A 12,592-nucleotide genomic window follows, 5' to 3' on the forward strand; every position below is an offset into this window, starting at 1 on the left:
GATAGATGTATTTTATTGAGGTTTATTATTTTACTGATAATATCTCATGTAGAATTTGGGCATTTCTAGAAGGCTGTGGAATAAAGTTTGATTTGGTTTTTACAGCCTTTAAGCAAATGTGAGCTCAGGGAATATTGCATGAATATTGTGTTTTAACTTGTGTCTGTTCTACTTAGTCCCTGAAGGCATTGTCAGTGTATGGTCCAGCTGCTTCGGATCGCAATCTTTAAAAACCCTTTAGGGAAAAATTGAAACTTCTCTTCATTCTCTCCCTTTCTTTTCAAGGGAAAACATCTTTCTATGTTCTTCCTGCCTTGAACAGACCTATTAACTACCACCTTGGACTTTGTAGGTTTATAAATACAAATAACATAAACCCTAATATTCAGTAACAAGCATATCCTTCATATCCAGGTATGAAAATTTCCTGTAGTTCTGTCAGTCATGTGAATGTCTTTTGAAGTTCTTTCAGCTTTCCTTATTAGATTGCTTGAATTTGTGAAGCAGTGTTGAATGAGATGTTTCAGCTGCTTTTTGTTGGTTTGGCGTTTTTTTGGGTTGATTGGGGCGTACTTGATATTTGTATCAGAGTAGACAGCCATCTGTCCCTCTGGTCGTGCCAATTACGCCAACTCTGAAAGCAACCACAGAAATTCAGTTCTTTCATTGAGCCTGCACAACTGTTTCTTTCACCTTTTGTCTTTTAAGGAGGTTGGCCTTGAGCAGTTACTGCGTAACCACTACTTATCAAATGGTGTTGCAAATGAATGAAGCAAAAACAAAAGCTCTTGGCAAGACATTTTCTCTAAATTAACTTAATTATTATGGCAAATCTAAAAAGATGGAAAATAATTGAATTAAAATAGTTTTAATGGAGAAGGATTTGCTGTATAATAATATTTTAAAAATAATTGCAGGTAACAATATCAGGTTTGTACATTTGAACCTTCACATGGATGGGTGAAGGTTCCTATGGAGGGGGAATTTCTCATTTGTTTCTTCTGAATACCCCACATTTTATTTCATTTACCAGAAAAAAAAAAAAACAGGACTCATATTCAGCATGGCCTGAGAACAGAGCCATGCCTAATTTACTGTATCGTATTTCAGCTTACTCTCATCTGTTAGCATGTTAACTTAATCAGGATTATAGACCTAAATTTAATCTTGAAATGCAAAATGAATTGTGTTTGTGGGAGGGGCAAGTAAATCAGTTTTTCCCACATGGATACTCTAGCAAAACATAGAAATACTGCTTATGAGTGCAGAGATCTAACTTAAGAATTACGAGTTTTTGAGAGTCTTTGTAGTGCTTTGTCAAACAATTGTATGGAGATGTTTTTTCAGTTTAGTCCCCTGAAAAAAACCTCCACTCATACAGCATGAGTGTCAGATACTTTTTTTTAATCACTGACATATTTATAGTGCTAAACTTAAGAATTCACACTTGTTATCTCTTTGGTCCCTCTTAAAAAAGACAGAACTTACACATTGGCAGGATTAGTAGTATGATGTTTTGGAGCAAGTGTTATTTACTTAAAATAATCAGTGTACCATCCTTTTATTTTGAATAGTAAATATCATGTGTTATGGGGGAAAGGGAATGTATTCAGCTCTGTCTTAATGACCATGATGAGGGAGTCAAGAGCTTATGGGTCAGGATAAAAGAGCAGAGTGGAAAGAGTGATACTGTTGTGGATATGTGCTGCAGGCTGCCTGATCAAGAGGAGATTGGGGATGAGGCCTTCTACAGGCAATTAGCATCAAGTCTTAAAGGCACAGGCCTTGGTTCTTGTGGGGGACATTTAAGTACCCTGACATCTGCTGGAGAAGCTGTACAGCAATATGCAATCACTCCGGGAGGTTTCTGGAAAGCATTGACAATAACTTCCTGCCGCAGGTTGTAGAGGATCTCACAAGGAATGGTGTGCTGACTGACCTCATAGTAACCAACAAGGAAGTCATGTGGAGATGTGAAGGTTGGGGGCAGCCTTGGCTCTAGTGAGCACAAGATTGTAGAGGTCAGTGTTGGATGAAGAGGTAGCAGGACAGCAAGAAAGATGATGACCATGGACTTTAGGTGAACTAACTTTAGCCTCTTTACGGATATTCTTGGAAGAATCCCATGGGAACCAGGCCTTGCAGGGAAGAGGGGTCCAAGAGAGTTGGTTGATGATCAAGGCTCACTTCCTTCAGGCTCAAGAACGATACATCCCAATGAGAAAGAAGTCAGGCCAAGGGCACAAGAAACCACCATAGATGAACTGCAGATTAACTGCTGTCGTTACTCAAGTAAAAGCAAAACGTTTCTAGGAGACAGAAGCAAGGCCAGGCCACTTGGAGTGAGTATTGAGAGGTGGTCAGGAGAAGTAGGAATGAGACTTGAAAGGCCAAGTCCCATCTAAAATTACATCTGGCCACCTTCTGAAATTCAAGAGGGACAAACACAGGGTCCTGCACTCAGGGAGAAAAAACACCATGCACCAACATAGGCTAGGGGCTGACCTGCTGGAAAGCAACTCAGCAGAGAAGGACCCGGAGAACTTGGTGGACAGCAAGCTGTCCCTGAGCCAGCAGTGTGCTCTGGTGGCCAAGAAGGCCAGTGGTATCCTGGGCATACATTAGGAAGAGCAGGTTGAGGGAAGTGATCCTGTCCCTCTACTCAACCCTGGTGAGGCCACATTTGAAGTTCTGTATTCAGTTCTGAGTTCCACAGTACAAGAGAGACATGGAACTCCTGGGGGGGAAGAGCTGCTAAGTTGGAGTGAAGAGCTACTAAGTTGGTTGGGAGTCTGGAGAATCTCTCCTATGAGGAAAGGCTGCGGGGGCCAGGCTCGTTCAGCCTCAAGAAGAGGTGACTGATTGGTATAAATATCTAAAGTGTAGCTATCAAGAGGATGGGTCGAGGCTCTTTTTGGTAGTGCAGCGCAACAGGACAAGGGGCAGTGGACAGAAACTGATGCACAGGAAGTTCTGCCTGAAATGAGGAAGAAGGTCACTGTACAGGTGACCAAGCACCAGCACAGGTTATGCAGGCGGATTGTGGAGTCTCCCCCTCTGGAGATACTCAAGAGCAATCTGGATGCAGTCCTGTGCAATGTGCTCTAGGACAACCCTGCTTGAGCAGGGACGTTGGACCAGATGAACCACTGTGGTCCCTTCCAACCTGACCAATTCTGTGATCCTTTTTCTCCAGAAATTTGAGTTTATTCCCTATCCTCTCCCAAGTTTTGAATTGACTCTTTCAAAGATTGCATTAAAAATTTTTTTGGTAAAATTTATATAATGCATAAAGAGAAGAGAGTTCTTGAACATTTTTCCAATATACCTATATTGCAGTATTTAAAAAAGAGAAGTTCTTACAAATACAGAAATATGGTAGGCCCTAACTCTTCCATTCTCTTTTTCTACAGTCTGTTTTCCTTCCATTTTATGATGTTTTCTTGCTGAAAAAAAATCTTGGTTATTCTTCAGTTTATGAGTTAAAAATTCTTAGTCTATCTTGCTTTGATCTCTACTCTTGTTCTTAGCTGTATTTCCTGAACTATTGCAGTCTCCTAGTTGTTCCTTCTAAATCCCACCAAATACAAATCCCTACTTTTATTGCTGAAATGACTTGGAGTGACTCAGGGCGTGACCTTGCATGCTGCTTTCTCTTCCTCTCACAAATGTTAAAAGATAATAAAAAATAGATATTAATTGTATTTACGTAGCAAGTGTATGTTTGCTGTTTGTGCCTCACTAAGAGTTTAATGGGATGTTTATCACATCCCTGACTGAGGTCCCAGTGGACCTGGTGGCAGCTCCTCCTGTAGTTCAGTTCACTATGTGGGTTATATGGAGAAATGGCATTTCATGGGTGATACAGAGCATCCTGAGATCAGAGCAGAGGCCACAGTACTGCACGTCACAGGAGGGCTCTCCACGCTGTTGAGACCATGATCAGCTGGCTCCAAAGTTTGCTTACATGTATTTGGAAACCCTGGGAAGCATGGATTTGTGACTGTGTGTGTAAAAAGAGTAGCTGTATGCATGCTTAGTGTAGTACTTAAGAAAGCAGTTCTTAAGCACTTCAGTGTGCTCCCCTTCAGGACTTTTTTCTTCCTCTTAAAGTTTTAGTCAACAGTAACTATTAAGTGATTTCTTTTAGTAATGTTCTGTCCCTTTCTTTAACACAAAGGTCTGTTTTCAATATTTTCAGATTGTTCTTTGGCTGTTGATCTTTGCATTTTCCTCTCTATATGTTATTAGTCTGTTTTTAGCTTCAATTTTTTCTATCTTTCTTTAAAATCTAGAGGAATGCTTTGAAGTACTTTCTCTCCATGCCTTCTGTCAATTCCACTTAAGTTTTTCAGTAGTGAGTTAGTTTTCACATAGAAAAGAAATACACCTATCTACTGCTTAATGTTACCCTAAAGCTCTTGAACTGCTTTTGTTTAAGGTGAAAGCAAACTAGCCTTGCCTTTAGCCTGAAATGACGCACAGTGAGCTTCAAACCAAAGCAAATAACTTTGCAAGTTAGAAATAATTAAAAAATGGATGTCTTTAATTCTTCTGTCATGCCACAGTGAGTGGTGCTCACAAGAACAGTAGTTTTTAATACCATTTTTGGTTGAGTGTTTGGCCAGAAGAAAACCAAATGGATGATATTTCTCTTTCAGACCATAATGATAGTGAGTTAACAGCTGTGAGTACTCTTGGTGGTTAGCATGTGAGACCTTGGCTTGATTCTTGGCCAGTGAACATACTCAGGGGCTGGGTTTGCATGGCTTATGCTGGGTTTGTAGATATTTTAATATGCTGGTGAGACAAGCTACATATTTGGTGGGATACTGGCGGTTAGAGTGGTTGAAAACGGAATCAGATGGCATAGGACCAACAAAAACTTTTGCTGGAGAAAAAAAAAGTAGTTTTTTATTCTAGAATAAAAGTCTATCAGGAAAGTTTTGAGAAGGAATGGAACTGAAACCTGCTGCTGTTGTTTGTTGGGGTTAAACATTCCTCTTCCAAATGTATACCAGTGGCTTGCTGAAGTGGAGCCCTGGTATTAATGTGTTCATACTAGATTATAAATGATGTGAGTATGTCTAATCTGTTCTTTGATACAAACCAGACCCAAGTTCCATGATGGAACTGGTGGTTATCAGCAGCACACAGCACTTTGCACACCCAAACTGCTGCACACGTGTACAGCTGAACATTGTGACGCCTTTGCAGAGTAGGAAAAATCATCCCTTTGGGGATTTTGGGGGACTTTGGGAGGACTTTGGATTGAATTAATGTCTAAGGCTAGCAGCCATTTAATTGGTCACACTGGTCTGTAAACTAAATAAATTGTTCCCCAACTCTCCTGTTTTATAGATGCTAGTTATTTTCTTCATTAAACTGTATTCTTGCAGGCTCCCACTGTGTTTTGAAGACATGAAAATGCTCTTGTGGAGAATATTTTTAACTTCTTAATTTTGAATTATTTAGTCTCCTCTTCTTTTTCTTTCCCCATGATGATGTATTTGCTGCTTTCTTGCATCTTGCTTAATCATTTGCTGATTCAGAGCAGTCAGATTGGAGACAGGAAACTTTGTAATGGAGTAGAATCTCTACTTCTTCTCCACACATGGGCAGTTGCACTTGTGGCAGAAGGTTGTTCCCCTGTCAGCCCAGACATCTCTCAAGAAACATAGAGGGAACACAGTATCTTTCTCTCTGGGCCAGTCTCTCTGCTTTTGGCAGGAGTCAGATTTCTCTGAGAGTGGTTAATGTTCCTTGAGAAATTGTTTGCCAGTCCCTTGAAAAATGTCCCCAAGATTGTTCCAAGAATTGAAATATTCCATTTGCTACTGTGCTTCTTTGCAATCCGGCTTTTCTACAGCTGGTGAGTGGGAAAGTAAGTCACTGTATTTGTCCAGATGTGGTCGTCTGCTATCGTGCATACACAATGTTTGCATATTCCACTTTTTTTCTTTTTAATGTCCTATAAACTATCATTTGCCATTTGTACTTGCCTTTCAATTAAGTATTGTATCATGTGTATCCATCCTTCCTGTGACTCTTTTATCCTTGCTGTCTTTCCTTCTTTCGTTATAGTTATTTTCAGCTGTGTTCCCACCTCTACCCAAGCCTTTCTGCTTCTCTCATAGTCATAGATTCTTTGAACAAACCCTGACCATCTGTTCCTCACCCTTTGAATCCTTGTCCTGTGTTAAGGTTTTTTCTATATCTTGCCTCCTTCTGCTATACTATTCTGCTTCCTTTCTGTATCCTCAGCTTTTATTTGTTGTTCTAGAGGATAACCACTATGACTTTGAAATAATGCACAAAGAGCTGAGGTGTCAATTTATTTCATAAATTTTTTTGTTACGTGAAATAATAATTAAAGAATGGTTAAAAAATCTGAAAATACCCAAGCAATTAAAATCTGTGAGTTTAGAAAGCAATATCTTAAATAAGATTATGTAAAAATCATCTTTGCTTTTAGGCAAAGGAAGGTCTTCTAACCTCATGGCATGGCAACCTTGCATGTTGTGTAGGACAGAATCTAAGAAATTCCTTTGTCTCCCATAGTTTGTCTTTACTGTAGCTTGCATTAGTAAATGATGTGGAATGGAGGATCAAGAAAATTATAAGTTGCCTTATTGGGTGCTTCCATGCTGGAAACACCCAATGGTGGTTTGCACTGCCTTGAGAGCTCCTTCTGTACATCCATTTTAGAGAAAGTGGAAACATGCCTTAAGAACTTAATGAGTATGGAAAAACAACAGAGAAAGTGACACCTTTATGACTTCTCTTTCAGAGACCATTGGCTTCTTTGTACTTGCAGTAGAAGGGTCTGGATAAGCTCCTTGGCTTCTCTTCCTTCTCTGTGGGTTTTATTCTAGAAAAATCCTGTGTTCAGAGATGCCAAATAACATGCTCTGGGGTTTGTCTTCCTTGGACTTTGTGAACTGCAAACTGCATCTAAGTACTTACCGTCTTCTGAACTGTATACTTCTGTTTAGGATGGCATTGTGTGGGGACTAACACACCTACTCTTTTAAGAATTTTGTGGAAAGCCTGGAAGGAGTACTCTTTGACTATCCACCAAAATTAAGATGTTGGCGTACTTCAAGCCACATAGTGAAACCTATGCTGCCTCTGTGGTTTCTTGCACTGAGGGCAGCAAGTAAACAGCTGGACATATTTTTCCTCAAATTATGTCTTGTCATTAGTATAATTCCTATATATATTGAAGAAAACTAAAACATTCTTTTAGAAAGGAGACTTTCTTGTCTGCATGCATGCTCACACGTGCATGAACAGAGTAATTATTTTTAAAAATTGAGGTGTGAAAGGAACCACTAAACCGAGTGAGTTGCAGTTGGGCTGTATCCTAATCTTCATGGACCACCAGTATGGAGTTTCTTTTTACTGTTATGACTGATCTCCAAGACTTGGCAGTAAGCTCTGCCTGTTATTTATCATACATTTACATTTAATATTCTGAAAATATGGACCAAACGCTGGTTTAAATTGAAATTGAGAAATGATTATACCTCCAAAGAAGTTCAGTTTGTGTTGCATGAATGTATTAATATCAGCTGCATGATTTTGACCATATGGTTAAATTATCAAGGCTGGGGATTGGAAGAAATATCTGGGAATGCTTTTGCACTCAGTGGGATCCTCAGTGAGAAAGGGAATGTAGAAGTGGAGGACTCATGTGGGGGATCTTGGGGTAGAGCAGAGGGTATTCAAAAAGCATACTATTGTTTCTTTTTTTTTTCCTTTTGTGTTGGTTTCAATGCAGTAACTGTATTTTATTATATTTTTTTTTTCATTCTTGTTCATCTCATTTAATATTTTGAGGTGCTTTGTCTGATGCTGAGTATGGTGTCCCTGAGGGTCGAGTCATACTCCTGCTCAGCTTAAGAGTTTCCAAAGTATCTCTGGAAAGCTGCCAACTGAACTGGAAAGGCCTGGTTCAAGATGGGTGGCAGGTTAATAGAGAGAGATCTCTCTTGGCAAATAATTTCTCCTGATGTAACAGAAAAATGGAGGGATTGTTCATGCCAGCCCTGTGAGACTCCTCTGCCTCAGGCCTGAGGGAAGGGATCTCTGTGGGGTCCAGCAGTGCAAGGGCCACACAGTAAAAAGGGGCCACAGCTTTGCATGCCTTTGAACAGAGGCTTCTGTTCATCAGCATGTAAAAGGGATTGGGGCCATGCCAGTGGCATACTAGACTTTGGGAACACCAGTATCTGCAGCTGAGCAGGTGGACCTGCTGCAGCTTTGTCACTGCTTCCATTGAATAGGGACAGCTGGAAAAGGACCAAAGGAAATCAGATCCACAGCCTCCATGTTACAGGGTCCTTTGCGTAGAGATGCCAGATTATGGTATGAAATAGGATTTTAGTCCCATGCTGAACTTGCAGTATATAACAAGATTATGTGCAACGGGAATAAAAATTTCTTAGACTTGGAGTTGTTTCCTGTAATTCTCTGTGGTTCAGAGCCTCAGATTTATCTTTGGGCACTTTTGTATTTATTTGGTCTTTATTTTTATTACATAAGTTACATATGTATTTTAAAATTTAATTTTTTTAACATATGTATTTTAAAAAGACTTGTTTATTTAAATACATAATATGTATACACATTTTATAGCTGTGTTTAATATTACTGAAAAAATTTGATTTTGTTCTTTGTTTTCTTTACCAGTTTGCTGAAAGCAGTCAGAAAAAAGAGGCTTTAGAAAAAAGCATTGAGAAATCAAAAATTGGACGTGAAGATACTGTAAGTTGCTTTGGGGGGATGTAATCCTACAAGGAAATGGTGCAACAAGTATGTACTTTTTGTAAATACTAATGTAGTACTTCCAGGTATTTTCAGATTTAAAAGTATCTTAAAACTTGAACTACCCAGAGGTGTGTACCAGAGTTGCCAATGGTTGCTGAACTGCCAAATCTGGTAACTACAAATTTAGATGTTGGTTTGTGTTTTTTTCAATTTATTTGTAATATAGATTCCTAAATTACTGTTCTGAGAAGTCATGTAAGCCCGGTGCTCTTTGCATGCTGAAGCTGTTAACACTGCAAAAAATATCTCTAGGCTTCCTGTTTGTCATAACCAACATACTAGTTAGAAATGTGTTGTATGGTATTCTAAGTTGCTGACTTGCATTGACTTGAGTGCTCAGTCTAAGTGATTGAAACCTCCAATAACCATGCATAGCCAGAAGCTTTCAGGAGAAATTGAATTTTGTAGGAAAGTGCCAAATCTTCAAATCCAAACTGTTTTGTAGAAACACTCTAGGTTTTCCCAATGTATGTTTCATTTACCCATTAAGGAATAGAATGAACCTTACCATCAAACTCTGTTAAAGTTGCAGTTCCACAAATTCAATTAAAACCAGTTTTTGGCAGTGTCTTTAATGGGGATTCTTTATTAATTCATTCTCAATGGACTGTAATCAGGAGTCACAAGCAGGTTTCTCACATAGTAGTGCTTGTCATGTTTCCAAACAAACTGTTTCAGCCTTGGGTTTCTCTAGCATGTAGCCTGCCCTACAGAAAGCTGTTGGTCTGGAAATCCTGTTCTGGACGATGTTTCCAACATTTTTTGTTCCTGATTATACATCAGGAAGAAGTCCTAAAAAATCTAGATTGCAGTGTAGGTCTCCAAGCATCTCACCTCCATACCTCAGCATCTGGAAACTTTTGATTTCCATTCTGCGTTTTCAGAACACGCTGAATCCAAACTGCTGGCAAAAGCACTGGGAATATGGAAGTTTTGGGTGGGGGTGAACCCAACAACTGTAAACAAAACCCCAAATCCACAAACACCTCAGACCATGGAGACTGCCTTTGGTAAAATCTCAATGGCTTACCAACTCATGCAGTCTGGCTCTTCTAGGCTACCCTAGCTTGAGTTATTTGAATATCAGCCAGTTCCAGTGTTTGTCTGTAACTACAGACTGAATTAGAAGTATGTGCTGAGCTGGCTGTGGGAGAGCTCACGTTGAGTCAGTGTCTGCAGATTCTTATTGATCAATAGAATCTTTGAGGTCAATATTGTGTACAATCCTAGCAAAGACTACCATGTCATAAAGGTCTGAATTTATTTTTGAGACCATTGCTCTTAAATGGTGTGGAAAAGAAAAAAGACAAATTCGGAGGGTGTTCATACACAGCATCTCAATTTGTGGAAGGGTGGATGGTAGGTTTTTCTGTAATGCCATCTTTAATTACAAGACTAGCACTCCTAAATACTGCTTAACCTTTAAGCCCAGTAATTAAGAGATCTCTTTGGAGTTTGTTAAACCATGGTTCAAAGGTTATAGAAAATTTCTTTTGTTGATACATTTTGGCTTTAACTTTTTTTCCTTCCAGTTGGTATTCAGTATCATTTAGTGCCTCTGAGAATTTTATGTAATAAAATATGCTCAAGTAGTTCATAGACAGAAGGCAGTAGTGAAAGCAGCTTTTAAATTTGTATGGTTTTATTTTTAAAAAAAACTTTGTGTGATAATTACTGTTTTATTTATTTTAATATAAATTTAAATTAATATAAATTTAATATTTGGGGGTTTTTTTGTCTCTCCTAACATCCTTTGAATCCTCAGGCGGATCGTGCAGCTCTGCTGAAGGAACTTGCTGCCCTTCGGCAGAAAAAAGAGCAGCTAAAGACAGAAATAGACAAATACAGGGAATGTGATCCAGACGTGGTTGAAGAGATGCGTAAGTTGTGTATTGGTTAAAGTGATCTTTTGCCTGAAAAGGTCTGCACTTCTTTAGTTTAAAATCTGTTATTCAGAGGTTAGTCAAAGAATAGCTGCTTTTCTTTTTAAAGCTGAGCAATAAAAAACAGGTACACTGACCATTTCTTTTCATGTACTGTTCTATTATATATGAGGAGGTTTATTGATACTTACTCTGCCACCACCTGAGCAGCTGAGAAACAATCCTATAATTAAAATACTCTGATGCTTTAGAATTAATATCAGGATCATCCTTTCCAGGACCATGTTAATTCTCTAACTTGTGCTGTACCCTAGAATGTGTGTAGGAAGAGGAGTCTCTAGCTCCTGTTTGCCTTCAGTTCCATGCTGTTAAGAGGGGTATCTTTCTACTTTGTCTTGCCTATTTAAAACATAAGCATTTCATTAGAGACACTTAATTGTCACTTACACAGAAGTAGGTTATCACACTCTTGACTGACTCTGCTGTCTCGGACATGCTGGGTTTTGGTTGGAGTTTCTAACTCTAATGGAATATAGAGAATGATGAGTGACTTTAATACAGAATTTGGCACTGAAATGTGCTTAATATTTTGATCCTTAGCATGAAAAATTAAAAGCATTCATGAAATTTTATTCAATTTTCTCTACTGTAGCTTTCATGTTTTATTTATTAGGCTCTTACATTGCTACCCAAGCACCACTGCATATTCAGGTTGCTATAATGCCAAAATTCTCTTACAAAGTGACAAGAAACAGGCACAAAACTTTTTCTGAAAAGAGATGTGGCTAAATCTTTCTTCTTCCTTATTTTACTAACAAAGTCCACAGCTTTAGAGCTGTTCTGAGAGAAAGCCAGGAACATAAACAGAGTTGGCAGCACTCTCCAAATATGGACAGATATTGTTTATTTTGAGGAGCTGTGACATTTTTTGTCAGCTGTGTTATCTTTCCCTAAGGATGTAATGGTATGCCAGGGAATAAGCAAACTTGAGACCTGAGGTTAGTTACTGTGCTGTAAATCCCTTGCTGCCTGCTCTCCTGAGGAGAAGACACATTCCAGCTGATTCCAGCTGTAAAAATGAATGAGGTTAGGCAGATACCAACAGCAGAGGGATGTGTAACATCAGGTATTTTAACTGCTGAGGTACCCTTACAGTCAGCATCTCACAGAATGGTTTGAGAGCCTCTCTTCTGAAACAGTCACGGTGAGCACCTTCATAAACACGGCACAAAGGAGCAAATCACAGCTGCAATGCTAGGGCAAGCTGGTAACATGCAAACTAGTATCCTGGAAAGAAAGAAAAAAAGGGAAATGTAATACTTAGTTGCTTCAGTCATGCCCTTGTCTTTTGTCTGTATGTTGTGGATTTGGGTTTTTCTGTCCAAATGTGTGGGAGCTCCATGTGAATTTCTGTGATGGAGGGATGAGCATTTGAAGGATTTGTGAGGTTAGCACCAACCATTGAGCTACCTGTAGGCTTCCCAGTAGTGTCTCAAAATTAATTTGTCCTTGAACTTAATTTTAAAAGTTTCTGCTTCATTATATGTTTTGTCAGGCATTGCTACAGTAGCAGTGTGCGTTGTTGCTGGAAATGTATGAGTGAATAATTGATGGTGTCAGTTTTGGGGAGTTAATATCCTTGTCAAAGCTGAATGGAAGTTGACAGGCTTTATGGAAGAGACTGAATAGGAAAAAAAAAAAAAAAAAAATTAGGGGCATTTCTTTCAGTTCCAGAGTGCAGAAAAGTGCAAAGGCAGAAGTAAGAAGGCAATAAAGAATCTCAGGCAATGGAATGCATTCAGCTAGACATCAGAGTTATTGCAGACGTCAGAGTTATTGCTGCTGTTTCACAGAAAAAAGCCATATTATAGAAGTTA

General features: G+C 39.0%; 1 protein-coding gene across 1 annotated transcript in view; it reads left to right on the plus strand.

The window, feature by feature from the left end:
• MND1 (meiotic nuclear divisions 1) overlaps positions 1 to 12,592 on the plus strand; it is a 41,331-nt gene that overhangs the window by 13,271 nt on the left and 15,468 nt on the right. The window contains exons 5-6 of the mRNA XM_041479974.1: positions 8,695 to 8,769; positions 10,598 to 10,712. Of these exons, the coding sequence (XP_041335908.1) occupies positions 8,695 to 8,769; positions 10,598 to 10,712 (190 nt within the window). The remainder of the gene's footprint in view (positions 1 to 8,694; positions 8,770 to 10,597; positions 10,713 to 12,592) is intronic.

The sequence above is a fragment of the Pyrgilauda ruficollis genome, unplaced genomic scaffold (genome assembly GCF_017590135.1).
Source record: "Pyrgilauda ruficollis isolate IOZ18807 unplaced genomic scaffold, ASM1759013v1 scaffold5, whole genome shotgun sequence".
Taxonomy (NCBI): Eukaryota; Metazoa; Chordata; class Aves; order Passeriformes; family Passeridae; genus Pyrgilauda; species Pyrgilauda ruficollis.